Raw genomic sequence first — 27,562 nt, forward strand, 5'->3', positions numbered from 1 at the left:
CATGTTAGATAAATCTAACTAACTAACTCTCGAGCCTTCTTAAACCCGAAGATTCATGGCTGCAGCAATACAGGCTTTCCATCTTTCCCTATCCTGAGCAAGATCTATATACTCTTTTCCATCCCTACCGATTTCCTTTAGGTCCATCTCAACCTTATCCCTCCATCTTCGTATTGGTCTTCCTACAGCTCTCTTACCATCAGGTTTCCAACAAGAATCCTGGAAACTCCTCTTTCCTCTCCCATTCGTGCCACATGGCCTGCCCACCTAAGTCTTCTTCATTTAATTATTCTACTAATATCTGGACATGAATACAAATGATGTACTTCTAAACTATGTAACCTTCTCCACTCACCTGTCTCCACATCCCTTTTAGGTCCAAATATTTTCCTAAGGATCTTATTTTCAAATACTCTCAATTTATGTTCCTCTTTGAATGTAAGGGACCAAGTTTCACACCCATAATACTACACAATACTACAGGCAAAATTACTGTTTTGTATATTTTAACTTTTAGTTTCTTAGACATGGATGTCCGCAGGATTTTTTCCAGGGAGGGGCAAGGAAGGTATTTTTTTCCAGTGGGGGAAAAACAAGGCACATTATCTCCAAAAATAGTGTTGTTCCCTAAAAAAAACATTGCTTAAATTTGAATTTATGATGTTCATGCAATAATTAACACATATTATTTTGGCTAAAATGAAATTATATTTGTGAAATACATAATTTTCGGTTGACTTTCATTTTTCAGGGGGGGCACGGCCCCCCTTGCCCCCCTTCCGGACGCCCATGTTCTTAGATATTAAACGAGAAGACAAAAGTTTATGAAGAGAGAAGTAACATGCATTTCCTGAATTAAGCCTACTTTTTATTTCCTCTTTAATATAATTTTCATTTGTTAATATTTCTCCTAAGTATTTGAATTTGGAAACTGGATCAAACTAGTTGTTATCAACAATTAGATTTTGATTATTACCTAACACTTGGTTTCGGCCTGTAAGCATATATTTAGTTTTCTCTTTGTTAAATTCCAAACCTATCTCTTTAGCAGTTTTGAAAAATATTTTAGCATTATTCTTAATTGTATTCACATCATCCCCCAGTAAGTCTACATCATCTGCATATGCTAACAACTGAGTCACACCATTTAATTTTAGTCATTCTTTAGTTTCTTTTACCTTCCTAACAGCATATTCTAAGGTAAAATTAAGGAGCAATGGAGATCATGCATCTCCTTATTTTAACCCATCATGAATTGTAAATTTGTCAGACACATTAATACCCACACGAATTTTACTTTCTGTTTCACTGGTGCATACTTTTATCATACTAATCAAGCTTCTGAGGTATTCCAAACTCGAGTAATATGTTATATAATTTATCTCTTTTGACCGAATCATATGCTTCTTTGAAATCAATGAATAGCTGATGGACATTTTGATCATATTCCCACTTTTTCTCAATTTGATGTGTTTGATCTGTTACGTTTAAATCCACATTGATAGGTAATCACCTATAATTTCATTAGCATATGGGGTTAGTCCTGTTAAAAGAATGTTAGATAATATTATATATGTTGTTGAGAGTAGAGAAATTCCACGGTAATTATTGTAGTTCATTTTATCACCTTTTTTAAACACAGGAACAATTATGGATTCTTTCCACTGTTGAGGGATTTCTTCTTTATTCCATATTAAACAAATTAATTTATGAATTTGACATATTAACGAATTTCCACCATATTTAATTAACTCAGCTGGTATTAAATCAATGTCAGGAGCTAGCCTTTTAATAGCATCTTTAACTTCAGTCAAGTTAGGTTCTGGAACTCAAGATTCTGCTGTGTGTACTTCATTTACTTCTGATTTATCTCCTACATGAACATTTAAAAGGTCATTAAAGTAGCTCTTCCGTTTATTTAAAATATCACTTGGGTCAGCCCAAAAATCACCGTCTTTATCTTTTATCAAGTTTACTTTAGGTTGCCACCCCTTTCTAAATTGATTTACACCTTTATATAAATCTCTGATATTTTTGTTTTTGGTGTTTGTTTCAATTTCGGTAATTTGCCTTTCAAGTAATCTCTTTTTTTTACTTCTAAACGTGCGGTTAACTTCTCGCTTTATTCTATTATAATTGCTTAGATTTGTACCATCAGAGTTATTTAACCACTTAAGTCTAGCCTGATTTCTTATTTCTATTAGATTATGACATTCATTATCAAACCATGGCTTTGACATATGCCAAATATGTCAGATAAATCATAATATTAAAGACTAATGTTACAGACCTCACAACGCAACATTTAAAGGTTATCTAATAAACTTTTCCATCACACCCAAAAATTCAACATTCAACAAAATTTCACATTTTATGTGCTACATAGTTCAAGGGAAGAAACTGACAAATCTCTATTTTTATGTTTTATTTTCTCTCATTGTATGCAGATCTACATTGGTAACATGAATGGAGAGAAGGTTAAAACTATACACTAATTAAAATTATCCTGAACGGGCAGTGCTGGGTATCTGAGGGTATGAATCTAACAGTTCATTTACCGTGACTATTACCAATGAACTGGCTTAAAATACATTCTTTGAAGAAAAACTTACATTTCGTTTTTTCGGGACTAAAATATGAACCAAATATTTATATACAGAACCTATACACACGCACGCACAAACAACATGTCAGGCATACATACGAAAACGCGCACACGCAATCACGCACATGCAAAGACACAGCCTAATGCGTTAATAGTAGAATACAACTTCCACTTTGCAGGACGAGACCAAACGATCACAATACTTTAAAAACAAATATTTCAGAATATATTCACTATTGTGCAATGACAAAGGATATTATGGAAATGTATTTTTAAAATCATTTTCTGCTATGGCAATTAAATTGTTAGTGTGTGAGGGGAACGAATTTATAGACTGACAAAAAATGTTGACAAATGAGCATCGTGACGATAATTATGAAGTCATATGAAGTCCTGAAATGCACATGTAATACGTGAATTTTATTTATGTAGACGAAATGCACTATTTGCGTTAAGATTCTGCATATTTTTCGGTATTTAATGTAGGCTCAATATTAAATTTATTTTGTTCTCAATTGCTATAACAATCGGAGGTAGCTCGAAATTTTCAATATACGTGTATATTTTAACATGATATTTCCATAGAGGTCTAAATTTTTCAAATAAGAAAATTTAGTTTGTTATACGCAAGATCAATTATTTAGTTGTATTGACTATCTTATTCTGTTTATACTCTCATGACGCTTAAATGAGAGGAATATCAATTGCCCCACCCGCTCCCGTAATCGGCGCCAGTGCATGTGACAAATATCTAGATATGGGTTTGAGAAACAAAGATGTACTACTGCAGTTCTCAGAAGTGTGTGACAACAGTTAGTTAGACAACTCCGTCATCCTGTCTTCACAACGGACAAGAAACACTTGGTAGATAAATCAAACTTTAACTCCTAATACATGCTGTGTTTAGATGTGTAATAAATTCGAGTGCCCTTCACAAAATATTCTTCCTTTCCCATGCGTTTTTTGCTGTAGACGTGACTGCAGACTTGGTAATCTCAGTTGACTCAAACTATCGTTGCTTAATAATTCACTCGAACATTCTTCGTATTGTACTAAATAGTAAAATACAATTTTGAATGTCGTTAGAATAAGAACTGAAATTAGGCATTTGAAACAGCATTCACAATATCATTAGGTTACATGGCCAATCGGTATTGATTTCGTTATTGTGGCAAGGCAACTGAACTCGTGCTATTCATGAATTAGGACGCTGTTATATATTATATTTCTAAGTATTTGGCATTTGACGATCTTTCGTAAAGTTTATGTTATAATCAATTCAAAAATATTTTGGTATTGTTTGCCCTTTTATATGTGAATGTTATTACTGTAAAACTTTCGAGAAACTGTTCGTGTATAAAATTCAGGAAATTAATTTCCACGAAACAAATAACTATTATTCCAATACGTCCACCGCTTTATTTCTAAACTTCACTGTGCGTATATTTATAATAAAATACGTAGAAATTGTGTTTAACAGTTTAGTCTGAAAGAGATGAAAACCAGTATCTTAATTAGGTCGTAAAACAACACTGAATTCTTCATTGTTGTGATCAGAACTGTGAAACCGCTTCATGTAAAGTACACTTTTAAATTTTACTGTAAATCTTATTTATGTTCAAGCACTTTTATGTCGTGTCAGAACAAGTACGAAGCTAAATGCCCTTGGATTTAACTGTGTAAACCCCATAGCAACGACCTAGACCTACATGTATTAGTTAGAGATCTTCTCAGATGCTTGTTTATATGCAGTGAAACATGTTACCATGTCGGCAAACGCATCAAAAATTGTTTCCTATAGTACTACAATCGACGGTTCGTTTTTAGATTCAGTACATTTGCCCGAGCAAAGGAAAGGGTTTCATTTATGATAAGGAAAGTAAAATCTGCACTTCCACATTCGTATATAAGAATACAATATACTTCACTTTTCGAAGGAGAAGAAGACAGTAATGACCTTTAGATGAGCTTTAGCAATGCGTTACGTTTAGCAGAGGGCGTGCTTTTAAAAATGTGTGTGTGTGTGTGTGTGTTAGCAGGGGTGCCCATCCCCCAAAACGGTAGAACCCCCCCCCCCCCCGTTTATGTCGAATTAATTACTCAAATTATTTTTGTCAGACAAAATATGCGGGAAAATGTAATACCAGAGGTGCAACCACGAATTTTTGTCTGGGGGGGGGGGCAACGTACCAATAATTAAAATAATAATAATACTAATAATGGCTTTCTTAATAGTAGTTGTATCAAAGACGTTTTTATCCTCATAAATTACGCAAAAAGGGGTAGAAGTCTATGCTAAAGCATTTATTCGGAACAAACTACTAATTATTTGAAATAGTTTTTCAACACAGTCAATTTCACATTAGTTAATAATGGAAAACAAGGACACAAACTGTATTTTTGAATGGCAGAAAATGAATGATCAATGCATTCCGAAGAAAAGTACATGTGTAACTTTCATGTACAACATATGCAACATGGAGCGACATAAAATAAGAAAATACATATTCAACAAGCTAACACTAAATTGTGTACGTATTCAAAGGTTATTCAATACAAATATACAACACATATTATTTAAATACATTACATTACAGAAAACAAGCAGATTGCGAACGAAGCGAGCAAGAAAATTTTTAGATCCAATTTTTGCAATTGAAAACAATATTGATTTAATAGGGCGTAAATAATTTCACTGGACGCCATGGCATTCTCGTTTTTACAACTTTTTTTTAGATCATTCGGCGACCATGGCCGACTTCCGCCACCCCTAGCTACAGCTCTGAACTTGACGAAAACGAGAAAAGCAGATAATTCGAGCGAAGCAAGTAAGATATTTTACAAAATGTATTTTTATTTGCATAAAATTTGAAATCGAAGGGGTAATTGTTCCTCTGTGCCCCTCTGCAGGTGCCCTTGGCCGTCAATGTTTGTCCCCCCTAGAATTGATTTCCGTCGAAGATTGGGGTGCAATGACCCCCTGTCCCCCTGTGGTTGCGTCACTGTATAATACACATATTTAAGTAATATATGTTTACTTTAGAGACTTTAGGCTCACTGCCATTGTTAGTCAACCTTATTCTGCACAGTTTGTCTGCTCGACTAACCTTGTATTAATATGCAAATACCACGCCTCCCCCTCCATCTAAACCGATCCTAAAGGCATAAGAAGTGGTGTTTCAACCATATCGCCGCAATCATCCACAGGTAGATAGAAAAACTATACATAACCAAAACTAAAAATCAATAACAAGTCAATCAAACGATACGATCCCCCCCATTTTTGTGTGAAGATACATAGAATTGGTATAAAATATTGTCCCCCCCAAAAAATTCCCATGACGCAGGTGCGTCATGAAACCACACTGTAGCACCCCTGGGTGTAGGTAGGGTTAAGAAAGCTAATATTTAACTTTGTAGTTAAGGTATCAATTTTAATAGTTTGATCAGTTCGTAGATTTCCATTCAAAGAATAATTAAGTCAGACTTTCAAATAATCAACATATTAGCAATATTTCTTTGTGATTGTCTTATAATCCGCCTATGGAGGTAAATAAATATGGTGTTTAAATTCCCCTCAAATCTTATTGCCTACCAATTACCATAGCAGAAATGATTATAAACACTACGTATTATATTCGACACTTTCACATAAACACTTTGTATATATATGTACACAGTCCTTCCCAAAAGGAAAGAAAAATATCCTTATCGTTACAAGTCAAGATCTCGAAAAGAAATGTGCAATGTACAATTAGAAGAAGCGACAAAAATATCTTACATCCTATTTTTTTTTTTAAAAAAATGAACCGACGTTATGGAAACAAGACAAGTTTTGTTCTGTTGATAATATTTTAAAAATGCCTTTTTACTTTGACAGAGGTAAATTTCACTATTAAATACTGCTTAGAAGCAAGGGATGTCTAAACAATAATAAATAAAAGATGTTTTGAAGACGCTAAAAGACAAAGTTTGAGTTTCGTGCACGTAAAATTCCTTGTAAACATTTACTCTGCAATAAAAGACTAAAAGCGAATTGTGCAATTAGTCGCTGCAAAGAACACAACAAAAGAAGTTCACCATTTAAAACCTAACTTCTCTTGTAGCATATGAGTTTCTCTTTGTTATTTTTTAAGGAAAAAAACCTCTCGAGAATCCAGCTCGAAAATGTCACTCCTGAACATTTCTCTTTGTCTTCTCTACACTAAACCTAACTTGAAAATATGCTGTTCCTCCCGTTTCTTGTGTTTCTGACATTACTCTTTTTTTTCCATCGTTTGTCATTTGTCAACACAAATATTCACAGTAAGTCCCGTGGCGATTCACGTAAGCACAGACATTACGGCTAGAATACTGAAACCGAGGAGAGATGATGCGACTGCAGCGCTACCCGTGTTCGTTTCGGAAAACTCATCCCTTCCGTCATTTCCAAATGAGGGCATTGCGTCGAGCTCGTTTGAAATCGCTTCAGATTCTTCTTGCGGCTCAGGACAGGGGAGTTCCTCGGTAGGAATACTTAACAGGTGCGTCTCCTTTCCCATGGTGTTGCCGCCAGTCGTAGTCTCCAGCAAATTCGGCGTATTCTGAGCGAAGATGCCGTCGTACTGCAACTCGAGACTGAATGCATCCATTTGGTCTCGGACGTAATCCTTGGTGTGGTTCATGACTGCTCCGCTGTGCATGGTACTGCCGGAAGGGGGCTCTGGTGCAGTGGTGGTGGCGCCATCATCAGGTTCTTCCAAGAAGCAGGTCAATTCTTCCAAAGCATTTCGCACTCTCTCGTTTTCTGTCTCGTTTCTCAGTTGGTGCATCCATGCGAGTCGGCAATCACATACGAATTTGTTTCCTGAAAAATAGAAAAATTCGAAATAAATTTGATTGTAATGCATGTAAGAACACGGAGTTATTATGATATTCAACATTCTAGGAATATAAAATGAAACATTGGAAATTATTTCAAACTATAGTACACCCTGGTGGCGCTAAGGAAAAGTCTAAGGTGAGCCACGGCAACCCTGCGCCCCCAGTGTTTAGAAGAAAAAGATTTTGACTGTTAGGAATCATTATTTTACGTATTCTATATTAACTTCTGAATTTGGGGGGAAATTTCAAGACTGAAAGTTCGAAGTCTCGAAGAGAATGTTCGAAAACAGGACTTTTTTAAAATTTTAATTACTCGGTGCTATAAAAATTAACTTTCTTCATAGCTTTGTCTCTTTATTTCTTCTAATATATATATATATATATATATATATATATATATTGTTGCTAATCTCAATATACACATATACATAGTAATAGTACTATAGGCAAAGTCACTGAAACCTTCAATATATATATATATATATATATATATATATATATATTATATTGGTTCGGATCTCGGCCTGAGTGGGCATGGGCGTTCTTTGTGAGTGTACCTTCAGCAATTTCGTCATATCATTACTCATCCTGATCTTCGCGATAATTGATAGTTATTTATTCGTTCAGCACAGGATACAACTTCCAATTACGTTGAACGTAATATTCTATAGGTGGGTTTCATGTGACGTCAGGATGCGCACCGCCGCCATGTTTGCGGCCAATTTTATTTGTCGTTTGTAAGGAAATATCCACCACGTAGCGTTCGTTACATCTACACCAACTGCACGTTTGTTTTAAATCGCGAATGTTGTTACGTACCCAATAGGATCAAGTAATGTAAATAATTTGCCAAACAGGAATAGAGATGGCAGCACCAGGCGTGCAAGATTAAGAATTAGCATAATATATGTGAATAAGTTTATAAATAAGAATAAAGCAGATTGGAAAGATGAAAAACAATAGAATCTACTATAAGAAGATAAAGAATAAATATAAAAGAAATAAATTAATGTATATACGCGATAAATCAAACCAGTGATCATATGTAAATTGATCAGAAAACTAAAGAAGTCAAAGCACTGATACAAATTTGCATCTTTAAACAGATATTGCATCTGTTTTATTGATTTACCATTCCCATAGCGGAAATTTTGGTTGCGCGTCTCAATCGTTTGGCACCAAGTATACACTCTGTTGTACCCAGTTAGTGTTGGCGCGTTCCAATCGCAGCCGCAAGGGAGGAGATTAGTATATTTCCCAAAGCTTAAAGGATAAAGGAATTCATTAAATCGTCAAAAAACATAAATAAATGGAAATCCAGAGGGAAGTTCACAAAGAAGACAAGAAAGAAGTCCAGTTCCAGAACATTCATTAAGAAGGAAGTCCAGATAGAAGAATATACAAATTGAAGAAAAGAAACAATAAAAAACACATTGAGATAAAACTTGACTGTAGATGAGAATTATAGAGAAAAGTAGCTCATCATCTAAATATTCTATTTCCATGTATCCTTGTTTATATAATATATACGTTTAAACGTCTCCATTGGAAGGCATCCTGTATGGTTTCGTTGTCTACAAAGAACCCTACCCTGTAGATATTCTAGCTGAGGTTTTATGATTAAGATTTATGCACCTTGCACCAAATGGAGGTAGCAATGTCCGTGTTAGTATCTCCCGCCCACCTGTTTGAATTCCGTAATGCTTACAAGAACTGACCTCAATCATCCACAATGCAACAGTCTGTGGCGTAGGTGAAACACACTTATAATACAAGAAAATAAAATACCAAAGGAACATCTATACACACAATATTTACAATAGCTTATGCACTTGTTGATGTGAGTATTTTGTTTCAAGTGCACTGCATGTAACAAAAGTGTCAGAAAAGCAAACACAAAATAGACCAAATCAATCAGTCATAACCTGATTACACGTACAATTCTAATGCAATTCCACTGTATAACCATTTAATCCTATACAAGTAACCCTATTAAATACAGCAAGGGGGCAGGAAATGTTTCCTTTACGTGATCGGATTTCCACAAAGTCGTGCAATTGACTATCCGCGAAGATTTCCCGAGTTTGAAAAGACAGAAAACTTCTTCTAGAAGTTCATGAGAGAAACGAGAAAAGGGGGAACGGGCGTAGGTAGTATCTTCTCCCAGACGGGCTCCTATAACATCTTCTCAAGCACAAGAGGAGAAAAAAGAAACTTCAGACGATGCTCAGAAACAAGAATAGCAAGTTACTCAATACCGCTTGTTCTTTGGAACTTTGACTTAAGAATATACACCCCCACCCCTCCTTTCCTCTTTCGCTCAGGCTCATCTTGAGCTGGAGTTGGTAAGAAAACGTCTTTTCATCTGTTTCCTGAGCGAGCTCATGCGTGAAAACTTCAATGCGCTTAGTCGCATCCTCTCATCCAATTGCCTCACTTTATGTCCTGCAGTGCTTATGAATAAGTGAGACAATTTCCCCACCCGTGAAGCTTTAGTGAAAGGGTTGAAGCATCGTCTTGTTTACCTGAAACGAGGTCAGGAAGGTCCCAGGAGGTTCTTATTTTCCATTCAGCAAGGGTCACAAGACACCCTAATGAGGTGGCCAGTCTAAAATGCGAGCCAAAGCTACCGTTGTAGAAAGGAGCTTATGATTAATAGGTTAGGTAGCTTATGTCACAGCCATTGGCGAGAGGGGCATGTGCCGCTCTCAAAATGTAAGACTACGTTTTCTAAAATATATTGATTGATTTGCTTTACTTCGCATTTGTGCCACTTTTGGCTAATTTGCGAAGATGAGGATGACTGATGACATGATGAAATTGATGAAGACACTTACAAACATTCAGGCCAGGATTCGAACCCGGGACCCCTGGCGTCGTAGCGCGATGTGCTAACCACTCCACCACGGGGGCCGGCTTTAAAATATATTGATGGCACTGTATAATAATGAACACTGTTCGAGCAACTCCTTTTAAGGCAGTACAAGAATAAAACAAAGTTTAGCACAAATACATTAATCAGGACTATACCATGTCTCCGTTATCTCTGGAGCAAGGCCGAGCAATCAATTGGAGGAAATCAAGTAGGCCGAGCGAAGCAGTACACGCTCCTGCGATGGCTGGTAACTGCAGTCGCTTCCCCCTCCACGCAATCCCGTTCCTCTCACGTGTTCATTGGTGGAGCTGTCTCGCGTCACTACTTGCGCAGAGACTTGTTTTCGTTCGTCTGCTCCAGAGATATGTGGGACAGAGTGTACATTTACAGGCCAACACGGGAAATCGAATTCGGGACTTGCTGGTTACAAGGCACCGATGCACTCAAAGCGAGATGATTCTAGGTCATATATTTCCCATCTCTGTGGCAGTTTCGCCAGAAGTAATTAATCCTAAAGCTTATCCCTTTTTGTAATCAGAGTTAGCTAATGCAAATAACTTGGGAACTTGCAATAAAAGTATTACATCTTCATCCACCGATTTTCGCTTATAACTTTCGACTAAGTCGTTTCAGGACCAGGGCTCCTTATCTCAAATTGATACATGTGCCCTTCTCCATCATGCCTGAAAGTTTGTATCATCAGCCCGGAAACACCCTGTATAGTTTCAAGGTCGAGCGTTTCTCTAATTTGGATGTTGGGAACAGCCGTGATTTTAATGAAATACCGCATCACGAAGAATTTATGTTTTAAAACATCTCACTTCGGGAAAGGAACAGCATTTGGGGTTGAAGGAAACTCGAGGGAGTTGCTTATGAAGTACTGCCTCTCCCTTTGCCCGTCCTCTTTATTTCTCCATGGAAAGAGCGCGAATGATTGACGAGCGATCGTCGAGAAGAACCTTAACAACTTCTTCCGTCCAAACAAAGCTATAATAGGCTTACAGGAAGTCCCGAGTTTCCGAAGAAAAGTTTCAAATGAAGTCAATGGAAAGCGCTTGTTTCCATAGAGACGGAATTGTTAGGAAAACAAGACAACAATAGACTTATTGTTTAGAACAACTTGCACAAATTAAACTTTTTCCCCTTACGAGTGAAGAATTAACAATTATAACAGCTTTCGCATGGTACAAAAGAACAGGATCAAATCTTGCTGCACGAAGCGAGATCTTGTAGATAAATTGATAAGCTGCTTATTTATGCATTATTATTGCAGAACACAAGATGATGGAAGTCAATTTTCTTTTTAACTCTTGTGAGAAAAACCATGTATATAATATGTATACCCGATGCTTCAAGACAAGGGCACCGTAAGATTTTTTCTCATGGAAAGGGGGGCAAGCAGAATAAGAGTTCATATCCTACCCTTCAGTCATACTAACTTATAGTTTTACCTATTAGTATTATTATTATCATTATAATTTTTACGAATCATAAGATTGTAGTTGAAAATACAGCGTGTCCACAATGAGACTCCAACATTTTGAAAGTCTATAACTTTTTCATTTTAAATTGTACAGCTGTGATTCCGGAAGCAGCAGAAGCAGAAACTCAAAACGTTTATGTGGTAACGTTTTAGTGCGCGCAATAGCCGTAGTGGCGCTGCAACAATCGATTGTTTGAAAATGGAGATTCCAAACGAGCGTGCACAGGTTCATTCGAAAGGAGTCCACAGATGTCAGTAAGACAAGCAGTGAAGAACTGTGTGAATTGTCGACCGTTTCATACCAAGTTCTCTCGCTGCTTGTCTTACTGACGTCTGTGGACTCCTTTCGAATGACCTCCGCACATTTTCTACAACCTGTTCCTGGATTCTGGGTTTACCACCACAGTGTCCTTTCAAAACATTGCCGGTCGCCAAAAACTGATCACACCACTTCTTTATAATCGTGAATGTCGGAGGATCCTTATTGTACACACGACGAAAGTTTTGTTGCACTTGAATAAGTGATTTCGTTTCTGCGCACCACCACACAACCTGTGCACGCTCGTTTGGAATCTCAATTATCAAACAATCGATTGCTGCAGCGCCACTACGGCTATTGCGCGCACTAAAACGTTACCACATAAACGTTTTGAGTTTCTGCTTCTGCTGCTTCCGGAATCACAGTTGTACAATTTAAAATGAAAAAGTTATAGACTTTCAAAATGTTGGAGTCTCATTGTGGACACGCTGTATTTTATTTTGATTCATTGATTGACTTGGTTTATTTTATGTCGCTTTTCTGTAACTTTTTTTGCTAATCGCGAAAAACAGAATGAGTGATGATATGATGTAATTCATGAAGGAACACTCAAAAAGGACACCCATGTCCAGGTCGAGATTTGAACCCGGGACAACTAGCGTTGTAGCGCGCTCTGATAACCACTGTGCTACGGAGGTGGGCAAAAAATCTTTGGCATTGTTGACAAGTTCAGACTTCCGTCGACTATTTTAAATATAAACTGGATTCGCTTTGTTTCCCTTCCATAAACATCTATGAACAGTTCTTTGTCTTCTTGTACATTTTCGCGATGCAGAGACATCCAACAGAAACTACTTAATCTGCACTCCTTCATGGCACCTCTAATCCATGTTTCTACGCACCGATGGATACTGTTTAAAAAAAAAAAAAAAAAGTAATTCAAAATGAGGTCGCTTGAATTGACAAGGTCAGATTCCGACTTCGTGACATGATTTCCTGACTTTTCGGGATCCTGAGCAGTCGAGACCATCCAAGGGATTGTATTTAACGGTGGTTAGTTAATTCTTGGTCTTGTCTACACTAACTATAAATGTCTATTTATTGAAATTAAGTTCTTATTTAAGAAAAGCAAAAAAACAATCGCTTGAAGAGAAATGAGTGTAAAATTGGATATTTTCACCTCATCGAAAAATTTGGAAAATTCCATGATTTCTTGCAGTTCCTAATGACGGGATATAAAAATTAACCGTCACAATCCCGTCCCCCACATCTCTAGTGACGGTAGTTACTTGTTGTAACATACAGCCTTTAAATCACAGAAATATAATTTGTAACAAAATATCTATCGCTGCAATTTCACCATTGGAATTACATGGATTTTTTCCAGATATTTCGAAAGGAGGCAATTGCTCCCTGCCCCTCCCTGCAGGCAACCTTGCTTCAAACCTACACTAAATCTCTCTTCCTAAACTAGCACACCGATAATTGCTACATTGTTGTTCAATTTCATTGTATTTTATACATAGTCACGGACATTTTTGACCATTCTGTCAATGGGATCGTTACACCCCAGACGTGTTTGTGACTGTACAACGCTGTAATGCTAGTACATACACAAGTGACTAATTTCTTACAAAATATCCAAACAGGAACAAATCATTATTTGAATTTCTAAACACTTTTACAAAACGTTTCGTTTCCCATACAAAACTAGCTACAGCAGTGCCACCTTGTGACAACATTGCAAATTCCATGAGCTAGTTCAAGTTCGCGGCATTCTTCTCAGCCCCTGAAATAGACGTCGCCTTGGTCATCAGCTGACCTCCAGAACAACGCGCCAAGAAGGAATAGAGCACGTTGTGTCGGCAAGGGAACAAATCTTCATTCTGACTTGGTAACAACCTCAAGTGCAATTTTCTCTCCATAGATGACGCTACTAGACATATTCTATGTGAATGTCAACTTGAAAGCAAACGCATTCTTGAACGGACCGTTCGAGAGAGTGTACTGATAATACGTCCATCACTTTTAGATTTTGATTTTTGTTATTTAGCGTCGCTTTTCGTCCACTTTTGGTTAATCGCGAAGATGGGTGATGATATGATGAAGTTGATGGGACACTCACAATCATTCCCAGGCCAAGATTCGAGCCCGGAACCCCTGTAGTCGCCACGTAACATTTGTTCTGAGCTACAAACTTTATGCATTTACTTTTCTATGTGCAGGCAGAGGATAAGATGTGCCGTCCCACGTTATTTATAATATGACCGACCTTCGTGGTGGAATGGTTAGCACAACGCGCTACGACGACACAGGTCCCGGGTTCGAATCTCAGAATGGGTGTTCTTTGCGAATGCCTCTTCATCAATTTCATCACATAGCCGCGATTAATCAAAAGGGGAAGAAAAACGACGTTAAACAACGAAAAAAAATTTAAACAATAATTAATTTATCTCAGTCGGTAACGCGTCTGACTACCATGCTAAAGGTCCCGGGTTCGATCCCCGGCCGGTTCAAATCCGGGAACTTTTCTAACGGTGGAAGCGGCCCCGGCGCCTACCCAGCGTCGAATAACATGGGTACCTGGGGGAAACCCTGGGGGGTAAAGGCGGTCAGGGGCGTGATGCTGATCACATCACCCCCACTCACGACCGGATCAAGAAAGTGTGGGGCGTTACCCCCACACCCCCTATACGCCTTCATTGCGTGGTGCTATGCACAGGGGAACACTTTACCTTTTCTAAAATTAATTTATAATAATTTAGTTTATAATAGCAAATCTCGAACTCCGAAGGGATTTCATTGGAGACGAAACCGGAACGTATCCCTTCCTCCCCGCCAGTAACGAAAAAATAATAAACAAAAGCCTATCGCGAACACGCGCCCTTATAATTCCCGCTTCGCCACGCCACCCTCACCGTTTCGGGGTCTGGCGACGAAAGCGTTTCGTGTTTACGACGAGTCGAGAGATTTTGGCAATCCTCCCAGATGGAACGGAGAGCCCGACTTCCATCAGAGGTTTTGCACTTGACGTGAATGGACACTTGACAAAAATGACGTCATGTTACATCGCGGAAGGATGAGGGAATGATGCCATGAGGGCATGCTCCAAAATGGTCTCCAGGGCCTTCCGCGCTGAACTTTGTTAAGCTTTTACTTCTCGGCGGGGTCGTTTCCAGACAAAAATCTTCCGTGTGACAGTGTAAATTGCACTGTGGAAAAATGCGTCTGCTTCATTCCCAGCGAACACTATATGCATGATGCTCGAGCAGTCAGTGTTGCAAACTTTCATTCTGTAGGTGGGTGAGTATTTACTATCGGATTAAAAATTATGAATACACCAGTTTGGACTACAATTAAACATTAACCAGTAGAACTACATAAAAACGAATTACATCAACATTTTGCTTAATCAATTCTGTGTTAAATTATGGTTACCAAAATTATTTTTTCGAGTTTGCCTTCTATTTTACATCGTCGTGAGAACAAAAAAACGTTCCGTTGTTTTTTAGTTTTGCAAAAGACCGGTCTCCTTGAAAATCTATAAATAAAAAACGGCTGGTCCGATCGTGATGAAATTCGTATTTGAAGGTTGTTAATTTTTGCTCTTTTTTACGCTAAAAGTGTTTCAATTTCTTGAATTTAACCGTTTTTATTCCAAAAGTGTCACTTGAGGAGAGGAAGGGGATAGTGTGCACAATTCGAGATTATCGCCGCGTAGGGAAATTTCGAAAGCTTCCCGTCCCGAAACTGGCACGGAAATGGTGAGCTTTTTTTTCTTTTAAAGTCACGACGGGATTATAAAAACTCCCCTTGCCAATCCCATCCGGACCAAAAATTCTCATCCCTCACGTCCCTATACCGCGTTTGTTAGAAACTGTCCCGTTTCCCGCGCTAGCGATCGCTTGACAGTTTCGGTGCCAATGAGAAATGAGGAAAAAATTGTCTGCTGGGCAGCGAGGAGCGAATGGAAGCCAGAAGAGAGGCGCTTACGTAGACGCTGTTGCGACGTTGCGTATTTTAATTGGCTGTCTGGCTTTGACTTTTACCAGCACGGAGAAAAGCCAGCGACCAGCTAGCGCGGGAACCGGGACAGGTTGTAACAAACGCGGTATAGTTACGGCAATCAAGATGGATTCTAATGCCTGTGAAAAAAACGTTCTTTCGTTATTTTGTTAGACATGGCAGTAATTGCTGTTTCTTAAAGCCTGTCAGTCAGTAAAAGCAGTATTATTTATAATAAAATATGACCATTTGAATTACATTGCCTTTTCCAGGATATATGGGGGGAGGGGGTGCAGGATGTGCCTATACCGACGAACCCGAAACAAATAAGGCATGTTCAGGCTCAGGCTTCATCACTTACTTGCGAATACATGAAATATTAATAATGTACATTGCCATTACTTTGAAAGATTATATGCTAATAATAAAATTATTATTATACACTAATGCTTTGTAAACGTTTCCGTTAATATATAATTACATGTACAAATGCACCAAAACTTCCTTAAAATACAGGCTTTATCGTATATATTTTAACGTAATTTACTGTATAATGATATGTAAAGATTACACTGCCATCTATACAAAATCTAACGCATTAATTTACAAACGTCCAGTGCTTCGAAAGATATTCAGACTAGCAACTTAAATTGAAACTGTGCCGACAAATGAAAACAAGAAGCTACTTTTAACATATCCGCCTATTTCCCGCCTGTAAAGGAGGATGAAATATAAGGGTTTCAGATTTCTAGTCGCCTCCATATTGCAAGCGAAATGATCGGCAACGGTTCCGAATGTATAATGACTTTTTCAAACTTCCATAGGAGTGAGAGGAGGCATTGCAGAATTGTAGAAATGACTGTTACAGTAAATTTGAATCTTGGTGAAAGTAATTGCTACTGTGACCGTGAGACTGTGAAAGCAACACGAGAAAATATCCAATCAAGATAGACGCGAGAATCGAACCTATCAGTGGCGTTCTCAGGATTTTCGAAAGGGAGTTGTTAAGTAGCCTATACTTTTGCCACCTCTTCCTGTCTTTGACGTTCTTTCTTCAGGAATACTGGCCAATGAGGGGGGAGGTTATGATACCCACCAACCCCCCTTTGGCACGCCAATGTAACCTGCGTATATCCGCCGCGACGAGCGTCTTAGGACAATGCAAGCCTTCGATTCCAGGGGTCATCCAGTTCTGTTTCGGAGCCTCACGCGCTAACCTTGACGTCACCGAGGTCGGCATCTTTCCACCAAGGGAAGCCCCTATGAATTAATAACCCTTCAATATTCTATGGCTGTTGGGAGACCAGAAACGCATTCAAAGTTTAATTCGCCTGCCCGGTTCAAACAGGCTCGGTTGTTGGTTTTAGCTGCTGCTCAACCGTTGCCGCGGCGGCATCGAACCGGGTAGCGAGAAAGGACTCTGGGGAACAAAGACCATTCTACATATTAGTCCTCGTTCAGCCATTAATAGCCACGGGGTAAATTAGTTGCCGGGGTTTTCGCCCCCCAATCAACAAGGCCTCCGCCACGCTCCCAGCGGGTACTTTGCCAATAAGCAGGAGCCTTTCGTAATGATCAGAACGACGTAGGGGGAGGGGGGGTCACATTAATCACACATGATCATCAAATGCTTTACTGCACTGATATGACGCACGCTGGAAAAACTACCAATCACTATGCAGGGTTCCGCACGCTGATGTCGTTTAACCTTGCATGAGGAAATTCTGTTCTTCTATAGCTGTGTCCACGTGGTTCTCCAGAAATTTATTGTTATTGTAAGGCGGACAGTACAACCATCTTTAGTAGGCAAGCATGTAGGAACTAAATTTGTAGAGGGCAGTGGCGTATTTTTCCACGTTACCTGGTTTACCGACTTCTTCCATATACGAGGGAGAGTCAAATAAAAAACCTCAATTGATTGATTGAATTGTTGCTTTAAGTCAACTTAATGCACAGAAAGGCTAATCGGGACTGGGCCTACAGTTTAAAGTGGGATCCGAACCACTATGTGCGTCCAACGGGTATCGAACCCGGGACCCCTTGATTACAAGGCGACAACGCTACCACTGCGCCATCTGGGAGGCCCATAAACACCTCAACAATCCGATAACAATTATAGAACAGACGGCTCAACTTTACATCAGGAATCAACTATTATTTACAAAACGACCTCAACACTGATCAGGCGAGCATCAAAATGCCATTTTTGTCATTATAAAGATGGCGCCTTCTCCACACACATCCACCAGCGAAGAGCAGTGGTTTCTTGCCCCCTGGAAGCCTAAAACGTATAGACATTCCACGGCAAATGAAAATTCAATATCTCTATGCATGATTACCACACCAGAAAGTTTACAAATAGAGGAGGAAGCTCGACAATGGCCTCAGTTCACAGGCAGATGGTTGCAAATACCTTTTCAGCGGCTCATACACGTATGCAGGCACTAATTCAGACTTGACTCAGACTATATGTGGATCAGCAATGGCGGCTATGCTAAAATGCAGGAAACGTGTGCAACTTTACATGCAGAAATCTGCTAGATAAGAAATATAAACAAATTAAGGTTTTACTCTGACCATCCCTCGCATATATGTAGAAATTGCTGGAAAATTTGAGGTTGTCGGACTTCTGTCCTTGTTTCACTTGTATGCCTACATTGGGGTTTCATTTCTATTATATCTAATTAATATATACAATAAAAATGAATAGTTCCAGTAAACCAGGTCAAATTTTCAGAATACGTGTGGTAGTGTGGGTTATAAGCACCAACCTGAATGGAACTAAAATAAGGAATTGAGTGAATATGCACTAAAAGAAAGAGGAAGTACACAGGGAAGAGATCGTACTAGACCTAGACCATTATTTAGAAATGGAGGCTAGCCAGGACCTTTGCCCCTTCTGGAGACGAGACCGAGGACCAGACTTCTGAAACATTCGAGACGTCACTGAAACTTATACTCTCCGATAATCTCGTCTGGTTAGAGACTTTAGCAATTTCAATGCATGGTCAAAAGTTTTGTCAAAAAATAGGTACGTTTGAAGTTAACTTGTATGCTCAGATATGCTAATCGGGACTGGACCTACAGAACCACTGTGTTGGATGCAACCGAGATATGAAATTCGAAATAGCCAATTGTAAGGTACAAAGTGGGTGACTTCGGACAGTTTTTGGACATTTTTTACGGTAATATTCAAAATTATACTTGTCTCTGCACAAAATGTAATAATTATATGTATTAGAGTTTTAGAAACAATCACGAAGTGTTAAAACTAACTATATTACACCCAAAAATATATTTTAAAAATAAATTTTTATTTTGTCCGAAGTCACCACTCAAGGCTTCGGACACATTGTGGTTTTCATATAGTCCAATGTATGCTGCATGTATCTTCGGATCTATTTTATGATTTTTTTAAATAAGCAATGTTTTGAACATTGTATTTTTACACGAACTACACGTTCTTACATCTTAACACACACTGTAGTACTTAAAATTATTCAAACAGAAAAAGTACAACTATTACAATTGGACATCTTTTTAATTTACTTTTTTCATACACTGAGCACATTAATACTGCTTCTTAGGAAATTTGGTACACTTGTCATGTACCCATCTCTTGCAACTATGGCATTGGACCCATTCTTCTCTGTTCTTGCTTGTTGACCACAGTCTTCCACAATGAAGGTACTCGGTGTCATCAGAATCACTGGCTTCAGACGATTCCTCTGCTGATGACAATTCTCTAGTGTCTGGATTCTCTGAATACTGTTGTGATGAGGACTGGAAGCTACGCGTAACACTTTTCCAGGGTTCGATATTGACACGTTTTCCTCGTTTCTGGGACTATGGAGCCTTGTCACTTCGAACATCTCGAAGCATTTCGACAAATGTATCAGTCCAGCGTTGTTCATTCTCATTTTCTGTGAAACCGGGATTGAAATCTGGAACCCTCTTGCTGCCGATCAAATAGTTTTGGTAGGAACGGTTGATATAATTGTTATGTCCTAATATTAATGACATAAACAGAAATAAACATCTCAAGATTGGAACTTCATAATTAAATATATATTAAAACTTGTAACAAGGTGGATTACATGATTAAAACTTAAATCAACCATAAGACACACAAATAAGATGCATAATCGTTGCTATGCACAGACTATGTACATTGGCCATAACTGCTAGTTCACCACATACAATAATGTATTTTATAATATATATCAATCTTCTCCCCTTCTAGAGGAAACAAACTTATGAGGGGTAAAACACTCTTGGCCTTTTTACTCTTTCAGATTTCCTTCTTACAAAATCACTTCCTCCCTTCGATGGCGAACTCGTTCCTGGACCAAGTCTGCTCGCTTCCTTCGAATATGAGCTACTTTCTTGCTTCGGAGACGAACTGTGAGCATTGTGTTCTTCACTGTCTCTTAGTTCCTGCCGATGCATTTCATTTTTAATTGGAGGATATAAATATGCGTGATATGCACTATCGTCATATTCCTTGGGTATTTCTGACTGATTTGAATCTCCTCCTGTTTCATGAAGAATCTTTAAAAATGAATAGTGTACATTTCTGTATCTGCCACTTTCTACATCTCTTACTTTAAACACAGCAAAACTGCATCTTTCAATAATCTCTCCTTTCCGATATATCTTTCTTTCAGGCCAGTAATAATATACTTTACTTCCAATTGAAAATTTCTCACATTCATAATGAACATTTTTAGTGTCATCTTTAATGATTATATTACTTGCAGTGTTGTAAGAAAACATTAATGAACTAGGAGATGTTCCAGTTGATGGCAATGGAGTGTTGTTATGTCAGTGTATTACTGTACGGAGCAGTGATTCCACTTCAGTATTAAATTTTCTAATATCCCCTTTTGGAAAATCTCCTATGAGGGTTAGATGCCTTTTCACGGTATTGACTGTTCTCTCAGCCAACCCGTTTCCCGAAGGTTTATATGGGCAGGAATGCTTTAGTTCAATGCCCAACCTTTGGCAGAACATCTTAAATTGTTCACTTGCAAAGGGTTGTCCATTATCTGAGACTAACTCTTTTGGAGAACCAACTATGTAAAATTGGCCTTTTAAATGTCTAATTGCTTCCTGAGCCGTTAAATTAGAACATTGCCAAACATTCAAAAATTTCGTGTGAGCATCAACACACAACAGGAATAAATAACCTTTGAAATAGAAATGATCGACATGTACACGTTCCATGGGTTGTGATGTCGGTGCCCATGATGTAAATTGTCGTTTTGCTGGAGCTCTTGCATTCGTCTGACAAGCATCACATTTTGCAACAAAACTTTCAATGTCAGAAGTCATTTTAGGCCACCAAACTAAATCTCTGCAAATCTGTTTTAATCTCACTACGCCACTGTGAAGGCCATGAATTTGAGTCAGAAACTTGCATCGCAGTGTCTCTGGCAATACAATTCTATTTCCCCACATCAACAATCCATCTTCTGTTGACAGTTCCAGACGTTTCTTCCATAAAGCTACTGATTCCTCATGGATTTGTGGATCAACCGATTACAGAAATAAGAGTAAACACTCGTTTCCTTTCTTGTATATCGTTAGCCTCAACAAAAGCCTTGAATCTTTTAATATACGAATCTATATCCTGGCTTGGGTCATAAGCCTCAAATGCAGGTATAAAACTTATGTGTTTTTCCATACTGGCTCACTTGGGCTTAATTATTATAATTCTACTTACAGTAGTAATTACTTATCTTCTTTAATCCTCGTCGCCATTTTGTTATGTCCTAATATTAATGACATAAACAGAAATAAACATCTCAAGATTGGAACTTCATAATTAAATATATATTAAAACTTGTAAAAAGGTGGATTACATGATTAAAACTTAAATCAACCATAAGACACATAAATAAGATGCATAATCGTTGCTATGCACAGACTATGTACATTGGCCATAACTGCTAGTTCACCACATACAATAATGTATTTTATAATATATATCAATAATACTTCAGGTGTTGGAACGAAATTGATGGTGAGTAATCAGGGTATTCTGGGCTCGATTTCAGATGGCGACTCAGTTCAGTGTTTCGGATCCTACTTTAAACTGTAGGTCCAGTCCCGATTAGCCCATCAGTGGCCTTAAAACAAGCCTCTTAATCATTTTGAAGATAAACGAAAGGCATATTGCACTGTGCAAACCCTCAGCAAATTAGCAGTTTAGTACATAACCCAAAACTGTTATGCAAGGCAAAATTACCGCTCATAGAGCGATATATGTCTCCCAAGCGTCATGCTTACGGCAACTTGTCTATAATAATAACAGTAGACAGTCATAGCAATAAATAACAGAATGACACCAACCCTTCCCCCTGCCTATCATTACCTTAGATAAAACGGAGGCAACAGCTCCCATAAGGACTTGTTGATGCCCAAGGGTTTTCAGCAAGAAGCAATCCTGTTTTCGGATTTGCAGCGTCACTACTTTCTGGATAAATATGTAATCAAGCTGTCGCTTCGCGGCCTCCACGTATACGCCGGAACCACAGCGGTTCGCCTGCAGATTCTTGAGCAGGTCACCTTCAAACTTCACAAGTTGCTTCGAGGATAAGCCACGTCGTTAATTGCATCAGAATGTATCAAGCAGGAAGTAGCTGGCCGTGGATGGAATTTGCATGCAAACGCCCCGAGTTCATGACGGCGAGGGTGTTTAGCGGGTGATAACCGATAACCGTTAGCCAGGAAGGCGGGAGGTAGCTTGCGGAGGCATTGGTTAGACTTGGGAACTGCTGTTGGACTTACTAGAAGCAATGTAGATGAACTATCGCCAGATATGTAAGTGTGGGCACACACACAAGGAAGAGATAAACAGAGAAAAGAGTATAGGAGTGAGAGAAAAAGGGAAAGACACATAAATGGGAAAGAAAAACAAAGCAGGGAGTGTAGGAGGTGGAAATAAAGAAAACAGTTGCACGAAAAGAACAGAGAAAGAAGAAGAGTGGTAAATGGAAGAGAGAAAAGAGAGAGAGAGGACAATAATAATTGGAAGAAATAGAGAAACAAAGAGGGAGACAGAAAGAGGAAGAAAGAGGGTAATAAAACGAGGATAGAAATATTAATGGAGGGGCAAAACCAGAAAGAGAAGTAGGACAATGTGCGAGAAGAGAGAGGAAGAGTAAGATAAAAAAAGAGTAGAGAGAGAAAAAGACAGAAGAGATGGAAAGAGAGAAAGAGGAAGATTTGTTGTTGATTGGCTTTATTTTACTTCGCTTTTGTGCCACTTTTGGCTAATTTACTAATCACATGTGTGATGATATGATTAAATTGATGAATGGACACTCATAAACATCCAAGCCGGGATTCGAACTCGGCACCCCTGGCGTCGTAGCGCGATGTGCACGGGGGCCGGCAGAAAGAGGAAGAAAAAAGTTAGAGGGAGAGATATGTAGATATATAGATAGAGAGAGGGTGAGAGATTTTTCTCATTATGTACATATGCTTAAACAGGATGCCGCAAAACAACCTCTTTCACCTAATAAAAAGCTACTGTTTAGACCTCGTTTCGATGGTACGAGCCTAGGAAAAATGTGAAGTTTCTATTCTCTTAGGCTCTTGTAACCTTAAGATCTTTACCAAGACAGATTCAAGCGACATCTGTTCTCAGATACAAATCTCGGAGTTCCACTTAAGCTCGGGAACTCGAGTCCATATATTTCTTGGGATCCAAGCGTTGCAGGAACACGAATCGTTGGTCATCTTGAGGGAGTATTGCGGGAACGCTGACAGAGGACAGGCTTCGTTTGCCGTAAATAAGGAACAGGGAAGACAAGGTGTGGCTTTTCCAGTTCCTCGCTGCGGTTGGTTGTACAAATAAACCCGTTGAGATGATCTTTATATATAGTTCACACGTCTCGCTAGGAGTCGTTAGCCGGATGAAAGGCAAGAGTCGAAAAATCTTTCGGTCTTTATGTGTTTATCTCTTCATGTCACAGAGTTGTGGTAAAGCGGTAAATTTATTTCCGGATTCTCCAATAAATGGTTTCTCTTGGTTTTGCATTCCTGAATCATGTTAAGTACGATATTTTCCCTCATTCTTTCTTTTCTATCTTCCTCTGTTTCTTTATCTCTCTCATTTTATTTATCTTTCTCTTCTTCTTTCCCTCAGTTTCTCATTTTCTTTCCAAATTCATATCTTTCTTTTTTGTTCTGTTTTTACCTTTATTCATTTCGTTCTCTCTATTTCATCCCATCTTTTTGATGTTCCTCTTTCATTCTTTATTTTGCCATTCTCTCTCTTTCTTATTTCATCTTTTCCTCTACATGATTCTTTTCATCCTTCTCTCTCTATTTCATCCCGGGGTGAAAGGAATGACACTTTGTGAAGACACCCGAATGTGAACATCTTTTCCACGTGGTACACCCTTGCAGACTAACGAATTTCTAGCCTCTAAACCCACAGACAGTTTAATACTGTGTGATACCTTTGCAGTGTTGTCCATGTGTGTTTGTGAATGTCCCTTCATCCATTTTACCTTGTCACCATTCTTCGTGATTAACCAAAAGTGACAGAAAAGCGAAGTAAAATAAAGCAATCGACTCTCTTTCATCAGCGTCCCCCGCTCCTCTCTCTCACTCTCCTTCTAACTAACAAACTCTATAGCCTTCTTAAACCCAAAGGTTCATGGCTGCAGCAACACAGGCCTTCCATCTGTCCCTATCTTGAGAAAGATCTATATACTCTTTTCCATCCCTACCGATTTCCTTTACGACCATCTCAACGTTATCCCTCCATCTTTGTCTTGGCCTTCCTACAGGTCTCTTACCATCAAGTTTCCCAACAAGAATCCTGTAAACTCCTCTTTCCTCTCCCATTCGTGCCACATGGCCTACCCACCTAAGTCTTCTTGATTTAATGATTCTAATAATATCTGGACATGAATACAAATTATGCAGTTCTAAATTGCGTAACCTTCTCCACTCACCTGTCTCCTCATCCCTTTTAGGTCCAGATATTATCCTAAGGATCTTATTTTCAAATACTCTCAATTTATGTTCCTCTTTCAATGTAAGGGACCAAGTTTCACACCCATATAATACTCGCTCTCTTTCTGTCGATTTCTATTTTCTTCTTACTATATCTTCCTCTGTCTCTAACTTTAAGCCTCAGAATCTTGCCATACTCTAAATGACTGAACATTTCTGATGTAAGTAATTTGGGTGGGCAAGGGCCCACCGTTGCCCACGCACTGGCGACGTAGATTGTCAGTCGATTCGCTACAAACGTAGGTATTCTTCCATCGAATGAAATACGAAACTACCATGTTTTTCTTAACATTTTGCTTTAGACTATTGCTTTTCTGTATTCACGGTTGTAACGTGTTCTCATTCCTTTTTACTCTGCAGTAATTCCCTTGTTATTTCTGTTCATGACATTTCAATTTAATTCAACCGTGTGTTGTGCATCTTATAATTTTCTCAATTTTTATAAATTTCTCCTTTTCAAAGCGTCTGATTTCTTCTTCTTATTTCCTTATCTTATTCTCTCTTTCCTTTATTTCCTTATGCTCTACATTCATATTTCTCATACATTCTATTCTTGGAATTTAATTTAGTTTTTCCTTGATTTTATTTCTGAATTTTTATCTGCTCCGTCACTTTTGTCTCCGTTGTTGATTCTGTGCGACGTCATTTAAACTAAGTCATGCTTTACGCTGACGCAATACGACAACCGAAATGCGTACGGAGGGAAAAATTCTCTTTAGAAGTTCCACAGCACAGCTCCAGAAAGGTTCCACTCTCATCAGCATGCGTTGCATATATTTTGCTAAAACGTTTACGTAGTGGGATTATTCGAGCCCACTCAGAACAAGCGTTGTACTCGCAGTGTTTATGATCACGAAAGAATGCTTAGCAAAAACAACTACAAGAGATAAAAAGGAGTGCGCTCTGGCATTCTCTTCTTCCCTATCTTCTCTCTTTTGTATGATTGTTGTTGTCGTCTCTCTCTCTGCCTCCACTATCTCTCTCTCTCTCTATCTGCCTTTCGTACACACATACATGGACGAAAGTATGCATGAATTTGCATTCTCTGGGGTCTGTTCTTGTTTCGGGTAATTTAATTTAAATTTAACTGCTACAATTTGTTTCTAAAGTGCATGTTAAGTACGCGTGTTCGCCGTTAATGAGCTTCAGCTTTTTTCCTTTTTTAAACAAAAGAAAGAAGAAATGAACGAAACCATGTGGTGACTAATCATTGTTCAGATAGCATTAATTGCCTGCAAACCATTGGTTCTACAGTACAGTGATATAAGTTAATTCTATGGAACGCAAGGGGCATTCGCCTTGGAGGCTGATCGAGCTATGGCGACAGTCTTTCATATTTTCAATGCCTTTTCTATTGATGGACGACATCGGAAATAACATATCAATAACATATCGCAATATGTTGTCAGTAAGATGCAATATATAATTTACCGTATTAGCAGAAATAAGAGTAGCAAGAAAGCTTTTTTCCTCCTCATCTGCACTTTCTTTTAACCTGAATTCAAGCCCAAAGAGGAAGAAGAAAGACTTTTATTTAACTCCTCCGAACTTTTGCAAGACCTAAAAATTGCAACATACCCTCAGTTTGTTTTCTGTTTTAAGTTCACTTTATGCACAGGTAGGACAATAGGGACTAGACCTACAGTTTAAAGTGGGATTCGAACCTACAATGCAATGTTTCTCCTTTGGGAATTGAACCCGGGACCCTTCAATTACAAAACTTACCACTACGCTATCGGCGAGGTCTCACACTAAATTAATGATTTGATTTTTGTTATTTAGTGTCCATTTTCTTCCATTTTTGGCTAATCGCGACAACGAGAATGGGTGATGTCAAATAAAGCAATGGAAAGAAACTCACCATAACCACAATGCTCTCCGATCTTTCTTAATCTCCTTACAAAATCTTCTATTTGTTCGTTTTCTTCTTGTACACATTTTCTAAGCTTTAACCTTTGCACAATATAGTTACTTGATGGACTATAATAAGATTTTAATCTTTGTGCAATATCCTGATAGGATTTATCATGAGGCAATGTAGGTGCAAATAATTCACGCAGAACTTCATATGGCTTGTTTCCAATGACAGATATTAATCTAGGAACTTTCTTGTCCTCTGGAATAGCTTGTGTTTGACAATAATTACCAAAGCGCTCCAAATACGTAGTATCGATTCATCTTTGGGATCATATTTATCAAAACCAGCTACTAAAGCCATTAAACATTTACACTATAACACAAAGCTTAGAAGTGAAATATACTTATCCTCGATATCTAACTAAATCCTCGTCGCCATGTATAAATCTCTGTCGTGATCTTCAACTGATCTTCATGCACGACCCGGTTTCTACTTTCAACATTCACCAGCCATGGAACTTTGCTTTTCCGTGCTATAATTTTTCCCTTGACATACCTCATAGCAGTTAACAAAGAACGACC

At 38.4% G+C, this 27,562-nt stretch overlaps 1 protein-coding gene across 1 annotated transcript in view; it reads right to left on the reverse strand.

Moving 5' to 3' along the window:
• Nucleotides 1-5,746: 5,746 nt before the first annotated feature.
• Nucleotides 5,747-27,562, reverse strand: part of LOC145980765 (uncharacterized) — a 703,732-nt gene continuing 681,916 nt past the window's right edge. The window contains exon 3 of the mRNA XM_083113831.1: nucleotides 5,747-7,451. Within this exon, the coding sequence (XP_082969957.1) occupies nucleotides 6,928-7,451 (524 nt within the window). The 3' untranslated portion in view covers nucleotides 5,747-6,927. The remainder of the gene's footprint in view (nucleotides 7,452-27,562) is intronic.

The sequence above is a fragment of the Lepisma saccharinum genome, chromosome 28 (genome assembly GCF_977018435.1).
Source record: "Lepisma saccharinum chromosome 28, izLepSacc3.1, whole genome shotgun sequence".
Taxonomy (NCBI): domain Eukaryota; kingdom Metazoa; phylum Arthropoda; class Insecta; order Zygentoma; family Lepismatidae; genus Lepisma; species Lepisma saccharinum.